The sequence below is a fragment of the Loxodonta africana genome, chromosome 3 (genome assembly GCF_030014295.1).
Source record: "Loxodonta africana isolate mLoxAfr1 chromosome 3, mLoxAfr1.hap2, whole genome shotgun sequence".
NCBI classification, from domain to species: Eukaryota; Metazoa; Chordata; class Mammalia; order Proboscidea; family Elephantidae; genus Loxodonta; species Loxodonta africana.
The window spans coordinates 181,748,987-181,769,180 of record NC_087344.1 but is presented as its reverse complement, the minus strand read 5'-3'; the positions used below and the strand labels follow the sequence as shown (position 1 = coordinate 181,769,180).

General features: G+C 46.9%; 1 protein-coding gene across 1 annotated transcript; it reads left to right on the top strand.

Moving 5' to 3' along the window:
- Positions 1-2,591: 2,591 nt before the first annotated feature.
- On the top strand, positions 2,592-17,282 carry THEM5 (thioesterase superfamily member 5). Its single transcript, XM_003409348.3, has 6 exons — positions 2,592-3,866; positions 5,242-5,443; positions 11,769-11,907; positions 15,235-15,345; positions 15,662-15,786; positions 16,110-17,282. The coding sequence occupies exons 1-6, from the start codon at positions 3,744-3,746 to the stop codon at positions 16,151-16,153; spliced, it is 744 nt and encodes a 247-aa protein (XP_003409396.1). The 5' UTR covers positions 2,592-3,743; the 3' UTR covers positions 16,154-17,282.
- The last annotated feature ends 2,912 nt before the right edge of the window (positions 17,283-20,194 follow it).

Sequence of the window (20,194 nt, the reverse complement as noted above, 5' to 3'; positions counted from 1 at the left end):
AGGAAAAAATTGACAAATTTCTAGAAACACATGACCTACCTGAACTAACACAGAGACAGAACAGCTAAATAAACCCATAAAAAGAAGAGATTGAAAAGGTAATTAATGAACTCCCAACAAAGAAAATCCCTGGCCCTGACGGCTCCAGTGGAGAGTTCTACCAAACGTGCAGAGAAGAGTTAACACCACTACTACTAAAGGTATTTCAGAGGATAGAGAAGGACAGAATACTCCCAAATTCATTCTATGAAGCCTGAATGACATACCAAAACCAGGTAAAGACACCACACACAAAAAAAAGAAAATTATAGACCATATCCCTCATGAACTTAGATGCAAAAATCCTCAACAAAATTCTAGCCAATAGAATTCAACAACATATCAAAAACATAATTCACCACAACCAAGTGATATTCATACCAGGTATGCAGGGATGGTTCAACATTAGAAAAACAATCAATGTAATCCATCACATAAATAGAACAAAAGACAAAAACCACATGACATTATCAATTGACGCAGAAAAGGCATTTGACAAAGTTCAACACCCACTCATGATAAAAACTCTCAGCAAAATAGGAATAGAAGGAAAATTCCCCAACATAATAAAGGGCATTTATACAAAGCCAACAGCCAACATCATCCTAAATGGAGAGAGACTGAAAGCATTCCCCTTGAGAACTGGAACCAGACAAGGATGCCCTTTATCACCACTCTTATTCAACATTGTGCTTGAGGTTCTAGCCAGACTCTTAGGCTAGATAAAGAAATAAAGGGCATCCAAATTGGCAAAGAAGTAAAGGTATCTCTGTTTGCAGACGACAGAAAAACCTAAAGAATCCTCAAGAAAACTACTAAAACTAATAGAAGAGTTTAGCAGGGTATCAGGATACAAGATAAAAAAACATACATAAATCAGTTGGATTCCTCTACACCAACAAAGCGAACGTGGACGAGGAAATTAACAAATCAATACCGTTTACAATGGCCCTTAACAGGATAAAATACTTAGAAATAAATCTAACCAGAGAAGTAAAAGACCTATACAAAGAAAACTATAAAACACTACTGCAAGAAACCAAAAGAGACCTACATAAGTGGAAAAACATACCTTGCTCATGGATAGGAAGACTCAACATTGTAAAAATGTCTATTCTGCCTAAAGCGATCTACAGGTACAATGCAATCCTGATCCAAATACCAGTGACATTTTTTAATGAGATGGAGAAACAAATCTCCAACTTCACATGGAAGGAGAAGAGGCCCCCGATAAGTAAAGCATTACTGAAAAAGAAGAACAAAATAGGAGGCCTCACACTACCTGATATTAGAACGTATTATACCGCAACAGTAGTCAAAACAGCCTGGTACTGGTACAATAACAGACACACATAGACTAATGGAACAGATTTGAGAATCCAGACATAAATCTATCCACATATGAGCAGCTGATATTTGACAAAGGCCGAAAGTCTGTTAAATGGGGAAAAGACAGTCTCTTCAACAAACGGTGCTGGCATAACTGGATATCCATCTGCAAAAAAAAAGAAACAAGACCCATACCTCACACCATGCACAAAAATGAGATCAAAATGGATCAAAGACCTAAATATAAAATCTAAAATTGTAAACATCGTGGAAGAAAAAATAGGGACAACACCAGGACCTCTAATACATGGCATAAACAGTATACGAAATGTTACTAATATTGTACAAATACCAGAAAAGAAATTAGAAAACTGGGAGCTCCTAAAAGTCAAACATCTATGCTCATCCAAAGACTTCACCAAAAGAGTAAAGATTACCTACAGATTGGGAAAAAGTTTTTAGCTATGACATTTCTGATCGGAGTCTGATCTCTAAAATCTACATAATACTGCAAAAACTTGACAACAAAAAGACAAATAACCCAATTAAAAAATGGGTAAAGGATATGAACAGGCACTTTACCAAAGAAGACATTCAGGCTGCTAACAGATACATGAGGAAATGCTCACGATCACTAGCTATCAGAGAAATGCAAATCAAAACTACAGTGAGATTCCATCTCACCCCAACAAAAGGCTGGCATTAATCCAAAAAACACAAAATAATAAATGCTGGATTGGTTGTGGAGGGACTGAAACACTTATACACTGCTGGTGGGTATGTAAAATGGTACAGCCACTTTGGAAATCAATTTGATGCTTCCTTAAAAAGTTAGAGATGGAACCATCGTCGACCTAGCAATTCCACTCCTTGGAATATACCCTAAAGAAATATGAGCCTTCACAAGAATAGATATATGCACACCCATGTTCATTGCAGCACTGTTTACAATAGCAAAAAGTTGGAAGCAACCAAGGTGCCTATTAACTGATGAATGGATAAATTATGGTATATTCACACAATGGAATACTATGCAACAATTAAGAACGATGAATCTGTCAAACATCTCATTACATGGAGGAATCTGGAAGGCATTATCCTGAGTGAAATTAGTCAATTGCAAAAGGACAAATATTGTATGAGACCACTTTTATACTAACTCCAGATAAAGTTTAAACACAGAAGAAGATATTCTTTGATGGTTATGAGGGTGGGAAGGGAGGGAGAGGGATATTCTCTAAGTAGATAAAAAAAAAGTAGATAGTAGACAAAAATTTTTTTAGGTGAAGGAAAGGGCAACACATACGACAGGAACAGTCAATACAACTGGACTAAACCAAAAGCAAAGAAATTTCCTCAATACAACCGAAAGCTTCGAAGGCCAGAGTAGCAGGGGGACCATGGTTTCAGGGGACATCTAGGTCAATTGGCATAACAAAATGTATTAAGAAAACGGCCTGCATTCCACTTTGCTGAGAAGCGTCTGTGGTCTTAAACTCTAGCAAGGGGCCATCTAAGATGCATCAATTGGTCTCAACCCACCTGGAGCAAAGGAGAATGAAGACCACGAAAGATACAAGGTAAATATGAGCCCAAGAGACAGAAATGGCCGCATAAGCCAGGGACTCCATTAGCCTGAGACCCAAAGAACTAGATGATGCCTGGCTACCACTGATCACTGCTCCGACAGGGAGCACAACAGAGAATCCCTGAAGGAGCAGGAGACCAGTGGGCTGCAGATCTTAAATTCTCATAAAAAGCCCAGGCTTGATGGTCAGATCGAGACTGGAGGGACCCTGACGGTCATGATCCCCGGACCCTTTGATAGCCCAAGATTAGAACTATTCCCGAAACCAACTCTCTGTACAGGGATTGGCCTGGACTATAAGATAGACAACGATACTGGTGAGGAGTGAACTTCATGGCTCAAGTAGACGCATGAAACTATGTGGGCGGCTCCCATCTGGAGGGGAGATGAGAAGGCAAAGGGGGACAGAAGCTGGCTGAATGGACACGGGGAATACAGGGTGGAGAGGAGTGTGCTATCTCATTAGGGGGAGAGCAACTAGGAGTATATAGCAAGGTGTATACAAATTTTTGTATGAGAGACTGACTTGATTTGTAAACTCTCACTTAAAGCACAATTTTTAAAAAAACCCACCCATTTATGGTATTTCTCTTATAGCTGCACTAGATAATTAAGACAGTGGGTGTTGTATCAAACCAGCCCAGCCTTGCCCTAATGATAAATGTAATCTCTCCCCAGAGAAAACTTGATGATGAAAGAAAGCCTTCTGACAGGAGAAGCTGGTTTGGGAGGTTGGGTGTGCTGACAGTCCCACAGCACTCACCTTGCTGCCTCCTCAGACTCAGCCATGATGAGGAGAAGCTTCCAGGTAGCAGCAAGACTTGGCCACTGCAGAACCCTCCTCGGTGCCCCCTGCACCCTGCCCAGGCTCAACCCTGCCTCAGCTTTTGGATCCTCCACAGATGCCCTGGTGAGTGAGTTCCTAGGTCAGCCAGATGGGTGCTCCTCCTCCTGGGAGCCAAGGGCTTAAGGAATACCCCAAATCTCCTCTTCCCCATGCGTGGCCAGGTGGGTGGGCAGCGTGTTGGGGAGCTACTTGATTTGGCAAAGGGAAGCCTGAGCAGCCCAGATTCAAGACTAAACCCACCAGGACACTTTAGTTCTGGTCTGAGTTTTGTGTGGCCACCAATAAGTCACTTTCCCCCTCTGGGACTCTGGTTGCTGCAATTGAGTTGTCCCTAGACAGAGGCCTCCCAGGGGCAGAATTTGGATGAGTTTCCTCTCTGTGGTGTTGGCAAGTGACTCACTCACAGCCCACAGTTGTGACTGGCACATGTGGAGTCGATGGCACAGAAGCCCCCCTTGTCCCCCAGGGGTATGCTGTCCCTGCTCCCAGTGGTGACACCACATGTCTGGGAAGGAAAAGAACATATTTAAAGGAGCGGTCCTGCCCAGGCAGGCCCACAGCTGTGGACAGAGCCAGAGTTACAACTCCCTCCCAAGGCGAGGGAGTTGTAACAGTAACCCTCACCTACTGTGGTCCACCCCCAAGGTAGACAGTCTCAGAATGGGCTCCTGCCTGATGGTCTGCTCTCACACTTGCAAGTTTGGCAGCCTTAGCCATAATTTTCTCAGTTTCCCCATCTGCGTAAACAAAAAAAAACAAGCCCGCTGCTGACGAGTCAATCCTGACTTCTGGCGCCCCTATAGGACAGAGAACTGCCCTGTAAGATTTCTCAGGCTGTAAATCTTTACAGAAGCAGACTGCCACACCTTTCTCCCACAAAGTGGCTGGTGGGTTCAAACTGCCAACTTTTCAGTTAGCAGCCAAGTGCTTAACCCCTGTGCCACCAGGACTCCTTCCTATGTGCATAGTGGAATTAATAAGGCAGTTCTCTGCCTCAAAGAGGTGCTACTACCACCGGTTGCCACTGAGTTAATTTCATATGTGTCAGGGTAGAACTGTGCTCCATGGGGTTTTCAATGGCTGATTGTTTGGAAGCAGATTGCCAGGTCTTTCTTCTGAGGTACCTTTGGGTGGACTCTAACCTCCAACTTTCTGGTTAGCACTGAATGCATTAACTGTTTGCACCAACCAGGGACTCTAACAGGTTTTTCAAACAGGACAATTGTAATCTTTAGCCCCAGTTCCTTCTCTTCCCTTCTTTTGCCCTCGAGGATCCCTGTGCCCAGTCACCCACAAGGGTTCCCAACCCTCTGCAAGGAAGATGGAAACTTTCCCTCAAGCTAACATTCTGGGGGCCCGAGAACCCAGAAACAGACTCTGCTTGGGGGTCCCCCCACCTCCCAGGAATCCGCCTAGTCCACCTGATTTTCTTGCCCAGGTCTCAAGATTCTGTAAGAAGAAGACAGACTTGAAGGACTATGCCCTCCCCAATGCTAGCTGGTGTCCAGACATGCTAAGCATGTATCAAGAATTTCTGGAGAAGACCAAGGCCAGCGGCTGGATCAAGATGCCCTCCTTCAAGTCCAACAGAGAACACATCCAGGGGCTCAAGCTTCCGTTGGGGTCGGCAGTCACCTCGGGTAAGGCCCAGCCTGAGAGTGCCCATCAACACACATATATGCCCCAGCCCACTGGTCAACAGGATGCTGCCTAGCCCCTCGCCCAGTAGGTTCCGCTCCTCCCTCCCCAGCAGAGCCACCCTGTGTTCAGACTCTGGAAGGAAAAACACAAGCTCCCTTCCAGTTCTCAGCCTGCAAATTCTACCCTCTGTCTAGCTCCACCCCACAGGCAGATGAGAGAGTGTTCTATTGGGTCTCCAGTTCCCCATCTCTCATCTCAGGAGAACACACCTTAGAGGACCCTGCCTTTGCTCCCAGGCATGTGTGTCCTCACAGGAAAACCAGCTCAGATCCTTGCTGTGCTGAAGCCTCACCAGTTTTTCTTCCTTTACTTTCAAACCTCATCCCAAGTCCTCCTCCCCAAGCCCATAAAAGCCTTTGGACCTCCTTGACCACTGCAGGCCTCTCTCACCACCCAGGCTCCACTAGGCCCAGAGTGGCACTCTGGAAATACCCACTGGGCCACATTGATAGAGTTTCCACCTTTATCTTTCTTTGCGTGTGTCTGCAGGTAAAAATGGTGTGTGGAGGAAACCCTGGTGGCATAGTGGTTAAGTGCTATGGCTGCTAACCAAAGGGTCGGCAGTTCGAATCTGCCAGGTGCTCCTTGGAAACTCTGTGGGGCAGTTCTACCCCGTCCTATTGGGTCACGATGAGTTGGAATTGACTCAGTGGCACTGGGTTTGGTGTCTTGCTTTTTTGGAGGCCATCTGACCTCCTCTAACTTCACAAAGCAAAAGGAGAATCACAATCAATAGCCAAGGCTGATTCCTGTAGCGCATAGGTCAGACATACCTCCTCTCTTCAGCTTTTTTTTACCAATTCCCACACCAACCATCCCTCCCATGACACTCGCTGCTTCTCTACTGGGTTTGATAATCCATTGCAATGGCCATGCAGAACTCACAATACTCACAATTAAGGGGTTTATTAGGGAAGTAACAGGTTACGATGCAGGTTCAGGAACACTCGGCATGCAGTTCTTCCATCAGGACAGCCTCTTCTCAGCTGAGCCCGCAGACACGCCTCTCTTGGCCCTCAGCCTCTGCCCTGCTCTGTCACTGTTACAAAACTTCTAGCTCTGCAGATGAGTACTCCGAGGCACCCCACTCTGCCAGTAAACCTCAGCCCAAAAGCACTCTGCTCTGGCTCTGTGGGTCAGCAAACCAACTCCACCGAGTATCTGGAGACACCCTACTCCACCAGCAAACCTCCTGCCCAAAGGCACTCAGCTTTCTCACTCACTGGGCCTGGAAGCCTGCTGTGCTATCTCCTGCCATAGTCTCCTGCCGTCTCCTGCCTCTGCTGCCGCCATTTCTCTGCCACTGCTTCACCTTTCACTGTCTTCGGTGTTACAGCTCTCATTCTCAGGCTCCTGCCTCTAAGAACTTCTCAGCACAGGGATCCCGAGTCTAAAGGATGAGCTCCACTCCTGATTCTTCTTTCTTGGTGGTGGTGAGATCCTCTCCTCCTACCTCCAGGATGGCTCATTTTAAGCCTAGCAGGATGGCAAACTGACCAATCACTTCTTTAGGATTCCATATAGTTCCATATATCTCCTTTGCACACTTCCACTCAATCTTTGTGTGTGAGTCACAAAGCCTATGGCTAGAAGGGCCATATTAAGTAATTAACTGCACTGCAGGCCATCCCCCGGATCTTCTAGCCATTGGCCCTTTCATATTTGAATGATTAACTTTCTACTCCCAATCATCTTACCAGTCCAAAACAGTCATTAACAATCAGACCTTCAGTAGGGCAAAGAGTCCTCAGGGTGAGGTTACTCAGATACCAGCCATTCAGGTCTGCTGCAGGTCAGGTTCTTCAAAAGTCATCTTGGCTTCACCCTTTCTGGCCTCTGGTAAAATTTAACTGAGAGAAGATTATTCCCTTGCTCTGAGCCTCTCTAGGTATGAGCATAGGGAAAAAAGTTTTTTTTAATTTTTATTTTTCTTTAAGTGAAAGTTTACAAACCAAGTCAGTCTCTAATGTAAAAACTTACATATACCTTGCTATATACTCCTAGTTGTTTACCCTATAATGAGACAGCACAGTCCTTCCCTCCACTCTCTATTTTCATATCCATTCGGCCAGCTTCTGCCCCCCTTTGCCCTCTCATCTCTTCTCCAGACAGGAGCTGCCCACATGGTCTCATGTGTCTACTTGACCAAGGAGCTCATTCTTCACCAGTATCATTTTCTATCCCATACTCCAGTCCAATCCCTGTCTGAAGAGTTGGCTTTGGGAATGGTTCCTCTCTTGAGCTAACAGAAGGTCTGGGGACCATGACCTTTGGGGTCCTTCTAGTCTCAGTCTGATCTTTTTACCAAGAATTTGGGGTCTGCATCCCACTGCTCTCCTGCTCCAACAGGGGCTCTCCATTGTGTTCCCTGTCAGGGCAGTCTTTAGTTGTAGCCGGGCACCATCTAGTTCTTCTGGTCTCAGGCTGATGTAGTCTCTGCTTTACGTGGCCCTTTCTGTCTCTTGGGCTCATAATTACCTTGTATTTTAGGTGTCCTTCATTCTCCTTTGCTCCAGGTGGGTTGAGACAAATGGATGCATCTTAGATGGCCTCTTCCTAGCGTTTAAGACCCCAGACGCCGTTCTGCAAAGTGGGATGCAGAATGTTTTCTTAACGGCTTTTATTATGACAATTGACTTAGATGTTCCCTGAAACCGTAGTCCCCAAACCCCTGCCCCTGTTATGCTCACCTTCAAAGCATTCATTTTATTCAGGAAACTTCTTTGCTTTTGGTTTACTCCACTTGTGTTGACCTCTCCTGTATTGTGTGTTGTCTTTCCCTTCACCTGAAATAGTTCTTATCTACTATCTAATTAGTGAAAACCCCTCTCCCTCCCCCACTCCCCTCTCTTGCAACCATCAAAGAATATTTTCTTCGCTGTTTAAACTCTTTCTCCAGTTCTTATACTAGTGGTCTTATACAATATTTGCCCTTTTGCAACTGACTAATTTCACTTGGCATAATGCCTTCCAGATTCCTCCATGTTATGAAATGTTTCACGGATTCATCATTGTTTTTTATTGATGCGTAGTATTCCATTGTGTGAATATACCATAATTTACTTATCCATTCATCCATTGATAGACACCTTGGTTGCTTCCATCTTTTTGCTATTGTAAACAGTGCTGCAATGAACGTGGATGTGCATATATCTGTTCATGTAAAGGCTCTTATTTCTCTAGGATTTATTCCAAGGAGTGGAATTGCTCAATCGTAAGATAGTTCTATTTCTAGCTTTTTAAGGAAGCACCAAATCGATTTCCAAAGTGGTTGTACCATTTTACATTCCCACCAGCAGTGTATAAGTGTTCCAATCTCTCCAACATTTATTATTTTGTGGTTTTTGGATTAATGCCACCCTTATTGAGGTAAGGTGCTATCTCATTGTAGTCTTGATTTGCATTTCTCTGGTGGCTAATGATCGTGAGCATTTCCTCATTTATCTGTTAGCTACCTGAATGTCTTCTTTAGTGAAGTGCCTGTTCATATCCTTTGCCCATTTTTTAGTTGGGTTATTTGTCTTTTGTAGTTGAGTTTTTGCAGTATCATGTAGATTTTAGAGATCAGGTGCTGATCAGAAATGGCATAGCTAAGAACTTTTTCCCTGTCTGTAGGTAATCTTTTTACTCTTTTGGTGAAGTCTTTGGATGAGCATAAATGTTTGATTTTTAGGAGCTCCCAGTTACCTAGTTTCTCTTCTGCATTGTTAGTAACGTTTTGTGCATAGCGAAATTTTTAAGGGACTTTAGTTTTGGCCACTGTATCCCAGTCCTGCAGTGCCTCGCCTTCAATCCACTCTTTCACAGTTAGAGCTGCTACAGTTATAATTTTTACAATCGAAATTAACCCTGTTAACAATCAACATTCACAAATGAATCATATAGTCCTGTCAGCAGCTGCCCCCACCCTCTCTTTCCCAGACCCATCAGTTCAGTGGGGATCCTCCCTTGTCCCCCTCATTTAATGTAAGCACACTCACAAAAACATGTAAGCAAGCCACTGGGTGCACTTCCTGTTAGCGCTGTATGTGTTAACCATTTGCACCAACCAGGGATTCTAACAGGTTTTTCAAACAGGACAATTGTAATCATTAGCCCCAATTCCTTCCCTTCCTTTCTTTTGCCCTTAAGGATCCCTGTTCCCAGTCATCCATAAGGGTTCCCAACCCTCTGCAAGGAAGATGGGGCCTTTCCCTCAAGCTAACACTCTTGGTGGCCTTCTGAGCTTTACTTCCCCCCCATTTTAGATAGCCAATTTCTAAACTGCTTGTTCCCATCAAATCAGTACACTGAGGAGACAAGCGTGTTCCTTTATCTGAAGAATCTTCTGTTCTGGTTGGAACTTTGAGCACCTGATTCCATGAGCAAAGTCTAGTCCAGAGCAAGCCATCAGATTTCAGCAATCTACACCAACTCACAGTGTCAAACATCTGTCTCTTCAGTCAGGTTCTGGTCAGCTTTTCACTAGCCATTCAAGCTGGATCACAGTGAGTTGGGTACCAGCCATAGGCTCAGGAGTTTACACTCACTTCCTGGCACTTCAGATCAGTCAATGCCTTCTCTCTTTCTCTTATCCCTAGCCCTTATGGACTAGGTCAATGGGCACCACCCATAAGCTCAGGAGTCTACACAACTCCCTGCACTTCTAACCAACGAGCCCTTTGCCTCTCTCTCATCCCTAGCCGCCATGGACTAGGTCAACTGCTGCCAATGGAACATGCCCAAGCTCAGCCTGTCTCTTCATTGTTGCGCTTTCTCCACTTCCACTCATTAAGTGGACCTAGGTTGTCACCTGAGGTGGTCATACCAGACTGTTTACTGGTTGGCTCCCTTTAACTTCCAATCCTGGAAGGGGGTTCTACTGATGGGAACTGACTTTTCCTGCCTCAATACACCCAAAGGCAAACTGTTTGCTTGCTCAAAATTCAAAAAACAAAACAGTCATTTTTTTTTTTTTCCTGCAGGTCCTTCCTTCAAATGCAAATCTTACAATCCCTCAGCAGTCCTGGGTAGGTCTGCATGGCTTTTCAAAAGCAAAATTCCTGGTTGGGGCTTAACTTTTTTAACCTAAGGCTCTATACACAGGGCTACTGCATTCAAACTAACAGCCTGTGTTTCTTTTGGGCAAATTCTAGTTCCCCTTTTACCATATCCAATCAAGTATGGAAACCCTGGTGGCGTAGTGGTTAAGTGCTACGGCTGCTAACCAAAGAGTCAACAGTTCGAATCTGCCAGATGCTCCTTGGAAACTCTATGGAGCAATTCTACTCTGTCCTATAGGGTCGCCATGAGTCGGAATCGACTCGACGGCACTGGGGCTAGGTTAATCAAGTATTGGCTGAAGGTGGAGTTACATTCTCTCCATCATCTATAACACCCAATATTCATTTCTATCATACAGTTAGGCTTGCTTTACGACACTAGGTAGGAGGAATATTCAATATCCATAGTACATTCAAATAAGCACATAACCCTTTCTAAAAACATTCCAGTTTCATCTTCTCCAACCCTTGACTATCTTCCATTCATATGCATATGACCTCAGGCCTCTGGCTGGGTGGAACCAGTAGACCCTGGCCTTCTATCAATCATTTTGATTAATCAACCTGGCCCTTGCCCCAACCATTCCAGATGCTGCTTTTCTTCCCTCAGCTGTATAGCACAACATCTCTTACTGTCCTTTCAGAGGTTACAGATAACAACAACCAGAATAACCACCCAAGAATCAAAAGTTTCATTTCCCAAGCGCGTTCGTTCTTTCTCAGTCTAAATCCCATGCTCCCATGAGTCTGGAGGCATTGCCACTATCCTGTTCCTGACACCAGCTGTAAAAACAGCATGGTGGAGGCGTCTGAACTCCACCTCTTAGGATTCAGCCTTGGGATGTCGATCTTGATTCTCCTTCCCCCTTGTGAAATCAGAGGCAGTCAGACGCCTCTGCCACACCATTTTACAGTGTGTGTGTATGTGTGTGTTAGTGTTTTCTTGTCTCTCTCACCAGTATATGTGGCCCTCCTGCCCAGTAATGGATGGAACAGTACCTGAGAGTTTACAGCAGATGCAGGCACCGGAAAAAAAATTTTTTTTTTTTAACAATTTGGTATTTCCAAAAAAGGATTGACATAGTTGTTGTAGTTGTCTTGGGGGAAAAATCAAAACTTTGGTGGGCTTTTCTACACAAATGGCCAGCCCTGCATCCTGACAAGGCCCTGCACCCCCCACACCCTCCCTTCTCCAGCTGATAAACTGACCATCTCTCCCTAGATGAAAATGACTGGCGCATCTTCACCAGGTGCATCCAAGTGGAAGGACAAGGATATGAGTATGTCATCTTTTTCCACCCGTCCCAGAAAAAGTCCGTCTGTCTTTTCCAACCAGGCCCCTACCTGGAAGGAGCCCCAGGGTAAGGTCACAGGCAGGGCCAAGTGGGCATCCTTGGTGGCCTTCTGAGCTTTGCTCAGCAGGGTGGGTGAGTACGCATCAAGCCTTGGAGTCTGCACCCCTCTCTAAGGATCCGGGCAGGGGGTGGGGCCACACTGGCTTCAGTCTCACAATGTTAGGCCTCAGTGGGACATCCCTGATCATCTGTACCAGTCCGCATTGTGCAAATAAGGGAAAGCCTCCTTATTGAGGTCTCAGAATCTTCCAGCAAGAAGGGTCCTTAGAGGCCACTTTGAAAATGATGTGGTACACTTGGGAGAGAGCAAGATCTGGACTCAAGAGCCCAGCTTCCAATCCTGCTCTGGCACTGCTGGCATTGGGACCCCAGGCAAGCTTAATCTCTGAACTTCAGTCTCTTTACCTGAAACCTGGGGCAATAATATCTACCTACCAGGGTGGCTGAGAGATGTGATATTATGGGCCTATGTATGTATACAAGCTCAAGAACTGTAAAGCACAGTATAGACATCAAAGACCATCTATCCAAACCTCATATTTTACCTATGAGGAAACTGAGGCACACAGAGGTGAGGTAACTTGCCCAAGGTAGCACAGGCAGTCAAGGTCAGACCCAGGACACAGATCCAGTAGTTAGGACTCCAAGTCCATTGCTCCCTCCACTTTACTCTGCTGCGTCCACACTTGGAATAGACCTAGGAAGGAACCCAGAGTGGATATGGCACAACCACAAAAGAAATCAGGCTGGCCCTGGGCCTCTTTCCTAAGGGAACTGGACCACTGAGTCCAAGTCTGTGGTTGTCTGTCTTCCTCTCCATCCCTGTTCCTGCTCCAGACAATCCCCAGGGGCTGTGGCTGGTGCCTGAGTTCCTGCAAGGGGGAGGGAGAAGGAGGGAGCAGGAGCAGCGTTAGGATCCCAAGGCCTCAGAGGAGCTCAGTTGCAGTTAAACAGAATCCCTGGGTGGTGCAAACTAGCCAAAAGGTTGGTGATTTGAATCTACCCAGAAGTGCCTCAGGAGACAGGCCTGGTGATCTGCTTCTGGAAGGTCACAGCCGTGAAGACTCCAAAGCACACAGCTCTACTCTGCACACAAGAGAGTGCCACGAGTCAGAATCAACTCAACACCAACAAACAACAACAACAACAAAATAGATGTAAGCACCTCTGCTGGCCATGAATTCAGACTGCCTCAGCCATGCCAAAGGCATCCTCCACGGGACACTCTTCTCCAAACTAGAGCTGCAGACACCCCTACTCAGGCCACAGGTCCCCTCGTTTCTGAAGAGGCAAATTCCAAAGAGACAGAGATGGGGGTGAAGTGCGTCTGATTTATTTAGGGGTTTGTGGAGGTGGGCAGAAGAGGACCATCCAACATTGAGGCCAGGCCCAGTCAGTGGACTGAGTGGGGTCCAGAGAAGACAGCAGGATCCACCCAGCCCCTAGGCAATGTGGGGGTAATGTGACTGGCCGGCCAGGGGTCACCCTGCAGAATCCACAAACCTGCCAATGGCTCCCCTGCCTGGCTAATGAGGACAACGAGGGATAAGCAGGCCTGGGGTTTGCTCCTTTTTCCTTCTTTCAAGCAATTTGGGGGGTAGAGAGGGGGGCATTCAAAGTACGCATGAGGCTTTGCAAACATGTCATCATTCACTCTGATGATGTAGGTATTATTTTTATTCACAATTCATAATGGAAAAATGAATGCTCAGAAAGGTTAGAGTCCTAGGCTGGTTTCTCTAGAGGAGCAAAACCAGTGACATGTATATATATATATATATATTTAGAGAGAGAGAGAGATTTATTTCAAATAAATGGCTCATGCAGTTGTAGGGGCTGGCAAGTCCCAAATCCACGGGTCAGGTGGAAGGCTGGAGGCTTCTGCTAACTGACGTGGTGACAAGGGCTGATGAACTCAAATTGACAGGTCAGACGGAGGGCTGCTGGCGCACAGGGTTGTGGGAACTGGCGAATCCCAAGATCAGCAGGTCAGGTTGGCAGGCTGCTGGCTCACACCCCAAGAGCTGGAGGTCACAGGATGACAAGTTGGGTGTAGGATCCAGAGAAAGCAAGCGAGCTTTGCCAGAATGTCCACATACGTCGGATGCAGGCCACAGCCCCAAGGAAACTTCCCTTACGTCAGATTGCAAAATGGAGGGTAATTACATAATACTGAGAACGATGGACTAGCCATGTTGACGCATAACATTAACCACTGCACTTGGAAATTTGCTCAAGATCACAGAGGTAGCGTGAAGAGTCAAGCCAGGTTGGTTCGGTTCCATGGCCCCCTGCTCTTTCCACCAAAGAGAGGGAGAAGGCAAGGGTCCAGGGAGCCCATTGGCAGCAGGCACAGGAAGGTGATTCGCAGTAGTGCAGCACGGATGTCTGCCCTGGTCCACGGAGAATCAGGATCTGGCTTTTGAAAATCAGAAAGGCAAATCTGTTTTGTGTTTTTTATATTCTAAAGTTGTGTGCCTTTCTATTTTCCCCAATTTACCTAACAAGGAGGAGGCCCTTGGTGATGCAGCTGGTTAACACACTCTGCTGCTAACTGAAAGGCACCAGCAGTGCCTCAGAAGAAAGGCCTGGCAATCTACCTCCAAAAGGTCACAGCCATTGAAAACCCTATGAAGCAGAGTTCTACTCTGATGCACATGGGGTCCCCATGAGTCAGAATCGACTCGATGGGAACTGGTACCTAACGATGAAGTAGCTTTGGCACGAGGGTCAGCTTATACAAGTGAGGATAAGAATTTTACACACCTTAAATAAAGCCAGTGTTTCCAGCATCCTGCAGAAGTGGGCTTTCGGCAGACAGCACTGCTCAGGTGTCCACCTTGCTGGCACTTTATAGGTTATAAGCTACATTTCACATTTACCTATCTTGAAAATGTGGGCCCAGCACTTGTCCTAGTGATTGATAAGCTGAGCGATGGCTCACAGCCATGCTTCGAAGACTCTGACAAAAAGTTCTGGGGGTTTCCGTTCCCTGTATGAGTGCAGCCGTCCAAATAATGGCAGTTGTTGCCAGCAGTGTTTTTAACTCTATCAGAAAAAAAGTGGGTTTTTTTCCTGATAAAATAAAATAATTGTCTCAGTGGTTGCTAACGCATGCTAAAGCAAAAAAGGAGAAAAGCTCGGCTGGTTTTAACTGGTTTGATCAGACAGGAGCTAGTTCTTTGTCTTTCCTGTTGGGCTGCCCTGAGGTTGAAGGTCTGTTTTTGGAGGAATCTGGAGAAAGGGTGAAGCCAGGGGTTGTTCCAGGATGGAGGGAGGGCTCAGGCTCTGCCCAGGGCCGAAGTCCAGCCTTCCTCCCCGCCCCTCCTCCAGGTTTGCCCATGGAGGGTCCCTGGCAGCCATGATGGATGAGGCCTTCTCTAAAACTGCCTACCTGGCTGGAGAGGGGCTGTTGACACAAAGCCTCAACATCAGGTTCAAAAAGTGAGTACGGATCCTTGGGGTACTGGCCAAAGTCATAGCGTTTTCATCACTGAGGGGATGGCCACCCTCGGCAGTTGGGCACAGGGACCCTGCCTGCTTCCCTCCTTCTGCAGCCTACTCCCAAGCAATCCCTCTAGTTCTTGGCCAGAATGCAACTTCTGCCATAGCACCCTGGGAGCCGGCAGATGGGGCCTGAGCCCAGGGCCACTTACGAGACCTTGAGGCAGGGTAGGGTGAACACAAGGATGGGGATGGAGTATGGAGGGGTGGGGGCGGGGTCCTCATGAGGGATGGGCTAAGCTGGCTCCTCTCCCAGTCTGATCCCCGTGGGCTCACTGGCTGTACTGAATATTGAAGTGGAAAAGATTGAGGACCGGAAGCTTTACATCTCCTGTGTCACCCAGAGCAGAGACCAGCAAACAGTTTATGCTAAGTCCTCAGGTAAAGAGGTCCTCAGCCTCCGCCCCCATGCCCTGTCCTGCCGTGGCCCACTCCAGAACAAATGCAATGGAGGAAGAACGCTAAGGATCCAATCCCAAGCTGGGGCCCAGCATTTTAGGGGTGGGATTGGGCACCAGCTGTGGACACAGGAAAAATGTGAAGGAACCCAACTTAGATTTTTTTCTACATATGGCTCACCCAGCCTGTACAGCAAGGGCAGGATCCTCATAATGGGTTACCGGGAACAAAATGCTCAGAGCACCCCATCAGCTGCTACCATCCCTGCCCTGGCTCCTGACACTCAGCTCACCTTACTCTTGCAGCTGTTTTCCTTCAGCTACAGCTGGAAGAGGAGTCATCCCAGTAACAGTCACCCTGCCTGCAAGAGAGCCTACCTCCGACCACCCTGGCTTCCTGGGACCCACCACAGACCAGGCGGGGTTCCCAGGAAGCAACTGGAGAGGTGAGGGAGGGCGTTTTCCTCTGAGTAAATAAAGTCTTACAGCCCCATTTTTCTGCCTAAGACCCTTCAGTAGTTGGAAATCCAAATCCTTCCAGGGCCTGCCACATACCAGCTTCCCCTTCAGCGCCAACGGAAGAGAGTAATGGAGCAGCTGCCCCGCGCCAGGTGCTGCAATGAAAGGATGCGCAACTGGGGGGTCAGGAGCAGTCCACACAGAGTGCTCCATCACACTCCTCCCATCCCCACCTATCATGGGTACAACGGAGGCACAGGAGGGGGAGAGATCCACTTTATGAAAGATCAGGAAAGGCTTTATAGAGGAAGTTGTGCTCCAACTGACTCTGAAAAGTTAAGTGGTGTGCACCAGGCAGGCAGGGGAGGGGAGCAAATTCCAGGAGGAGGAGTAAAAGCAAAGGCACTCAGGAGTGAAAGACGTCAGCGACTGACTTTGGAGACCCGCAAGTGCAGCGTAGGGCAGGAGTTAGGGAGAGATAAGAGACGCTTACATGTTGCTATGATGCTGAACAGGTTTCAGCTGAGCTTCCAGACTAAGATGGACTAGGAAGAAAGGCCTGGGGATCTACTTCTGAAAATCAGCCAACGGTCTTATCTACAACCAGCCATGGTGCAAGACTGAGCAGCATTTTGTTCTGTTGTACCTGGGGTCACCATGAATCAGCCAACTAACAATAACAGGTAGGCAGGTTGGCAGGGGCAAGCCATGGAAGGCTTTGTAAACCCTGCTATGGAGCTTGAACTTTGTCCTGTAGGCAACAACAAGGCGCCTTTCAAGGGTCTGGGCTGGAGAACAACATAAAGTTTTGATTTTTGGAATGATGACTCTGGTAGTAGTTAGGGGTCAGCAAAACTGAAGGCAGGAACACCTAGTGCTGCTGTAACAGAAATACCACAAGTGGATGACTTTAACAGAGAGAAATTTATTCTCTCACAGTCCAGTAGGCTAGCAGTTCGAATTCAGGGCACCAGCTCCAGGGGAAGGTTTTCTCTCTGTGTTGGCTCTAGGGGAAGGTCCTTGCCGTCAATCTTCCCCTGGTCTAAGAGCTTCTCAGCTCAGGGACGCCAGGTCGAAGGGAGGCACTCTTTCTTGGTGGTGGGAAGTCCCTGTCTTCTCTGCTCGCTTCACCCTTTTATAGCTCAAAAGAGATTTGACTCAAAAATACAGCCGAATCCTGTAGATTGTATCCTGCCTCATTAACACAACTGCCTCTAATCCTGCCTCATTAACATCACAGAGGATTTACAACACAGAGGATAAATACATCAGATCACTAAATGATGGGCAACCACACAATACTGAGAATCATGGCCTAGCAAAGTTGACACACATTTTGGGGGACACAGTTTAATCCATAACATATGAGTCAGAGCCATAAAGATGAGCCATGTGGGAAATGCAGTAATTTGCCACAAATTGTATCTAGTAGATCCGCAAAGATACCATCTAGGATGACTCTGAGTTTCTGGCTTGGGTGTTTCAGGTGGCATCATTGGGAATACAGAAGGAGCAGGTTTGGGTGGGATAGATTATGAACTCAGTTTTGCATGTGCTGAGCTTGAAATGCCCATGGAAATTTCACATGGGGAGAGCCAGCAAGGACCTGGATATTGGGATTTGGGGCTTAGGGGAGAAATCCTGGCAGGAAGTGGAAATTTGTGAGTCTTCGATATAAAAACTGACATAAAACCCCGAGAGCGGATTATGCAGAGTGAAAGTGAGGAGAAGGCGAGAGGAGGACCAGTGATGGGGAGGCTGGGGTGGGGAGGGAAAAATCTGTAGCCACCAACTATCCCCTCCTGCCTTTCTCCTTTTGTGCTTCCACGGTTGCCCTTGATAATCTATTAAACCCAGAGCCTAAATCACTGTATTCTGAAAAACTGATTGCTCTTTACTTATGGCCAATAAAAACCTCAAAAACCTGTTGCCGTGAAGTCGATTCCGATTCATAGCGACCCTATAGGACAGAGTAGAACTGCCCCCACAGGGTTTCCAAGGAGTGCCTGATGGATTCCAGCTGCGACTTTTTGGTTAGCAGCCAAGCTGGAGAGCTGAATCTCCATTCAGACACTCTCAGGAGAAGAAGAGAAATATTTATAGTTCATCCTTCCTATGCAATCGAGAAAAAGAAAAACAAAACCTTGGAGTTTGAGTTTTCATGTCAAAATAGGTTGAATGCATCCTGCTACCTCTCTGCTGCGACCAGTGTTTAAGAGAAGTAGTCAGAGGGTAGAAATGCCCAGAGGTGGGAGTCTCTTAGGCAAAGCCCCACACTAGGCTGGGTGTGTCAGCCTTGATTGGGTAAGGTGAGGTGGGTAGGCAGGGATCTAAGTTTGGAATAACACTTAACCAAAAGGTCAGCAGTTGGAATCCACCAGCACTCCTTGGAAACCCTATGGGGCAGTTCTACTCTGTCCTGTAGGTTCGCTATGAGTCAGAATTGACTTGACGGCAACAGGTGGTTTTGGTTTTTGGTGTCTTGACAGATGCCTCTCTTTTCACAGGAGGCCAAATATTGCAGCTTTCTAGGCAAAAACAAAGGTCCCTGGGTGGTGCAAACAGTTTGCACTCAGCTGCTAACCTAAAGGTTGGAGGTTCAAAGCCACCCAGCCACACCTCAGGAGAAAGTCCTGGCAATCTGCTTCCATTAAGATTAGCACCATTGAAAACCCTATGTATGGATCTCCAGTTCTCCTCTGTAACACCTGGGGTCACCACGAGTCAGAATCGACTTGACGGCACCTAACAACAATAACAAAGGCAGAATAACAACAGGAGTTGCTACCCCAACATTTTCAAAGTCATCTCCATAAGTGGGTATTTATCTGGAATGCAGCTACTGCAGAGGTAGATGCGATGGAGGCCAGTAGGAGAACCAAGCAAATGTGGCAGCCAATCTGCCTTGAAGCAGAGGATGTATGTTCTACCGACACCTGAGTCAAAAGCCGAGAGAAATCAACAAGTGAGCAAGGTGACTGCAAGATCAGCCAATTCAAGAAGGCAGGGATTATAAGTAGCTGGTACTGCCTTCAAAAAGGGTCCCTCTAAGGCCTTCCTGGGAGAGCTAGGTCATTCATTGCAGGTCCTGGACAAGGAGCCAGAGCTGCAAGACACAAGATTTCACCAACATCATCACCTGCCAGAAGCTGCAGTGAGCACTGGTGGCCAAGTCATGCCACCTGAGGCCACCACTCAAGGCCACAGGACATATTGCTTAGCAAGGCCTGAAAGCCCAGGAAGTCTTGCTGTTGCCCACCTACCTGGAGGAAAGGTCTGCCCCCTGTCTGTCTCTTCCATATGTGTTGAGCCCAGGAAAGCACTCTGTACTACCCAGTCCTCTAAGTGTCCTCTGCCATGGCACCCAAAACAAAAAACAAACCCAGTGCCGTCCAGTCGATTCCAACTCAGAGTGACCCCATGGGACAGAATAGAACTGCTCCATAGGGTTTCCAAGGAGCAGCTGGTGGGTTTGAACTGCTGAGCTTTTGGTTAGCAGCCAAGCGCTTTATCACTGCCCCACTAGGGCACCAGCAACAGAAAATAGGTCAGGGTCTTTGGGTCACCAGTGAACTTCACAAGGAGTGGTAGCAATGGTGTTGGGAGAGTTGAGGAGGCAACACTGTGGGTCTCCACCTCACCCCACCCCCACCCAAGGGAGCTGCTCCCCTGGAATCTGAAAACTCTGAGGGTTCAAGAGGAAACAATGCTTCACAATATCAGAGGTTTGGGTTCCAGTCTCACCTCTGCTACTGATTGCCACATCACTTCTTTCTGGGGCTGTTTCCCAATCTGTAAAATGATGAGGTGACCTTCAATTTCCTTCTAGGTCGATATCTTATTGTTTTAAGCAAGACAACTGGTGGTTGCCCAGTGCCAGTCATTTGCCTAGGGGCTCTCGGATCCACCCCCACCCTTCCCCTACTCTGCTT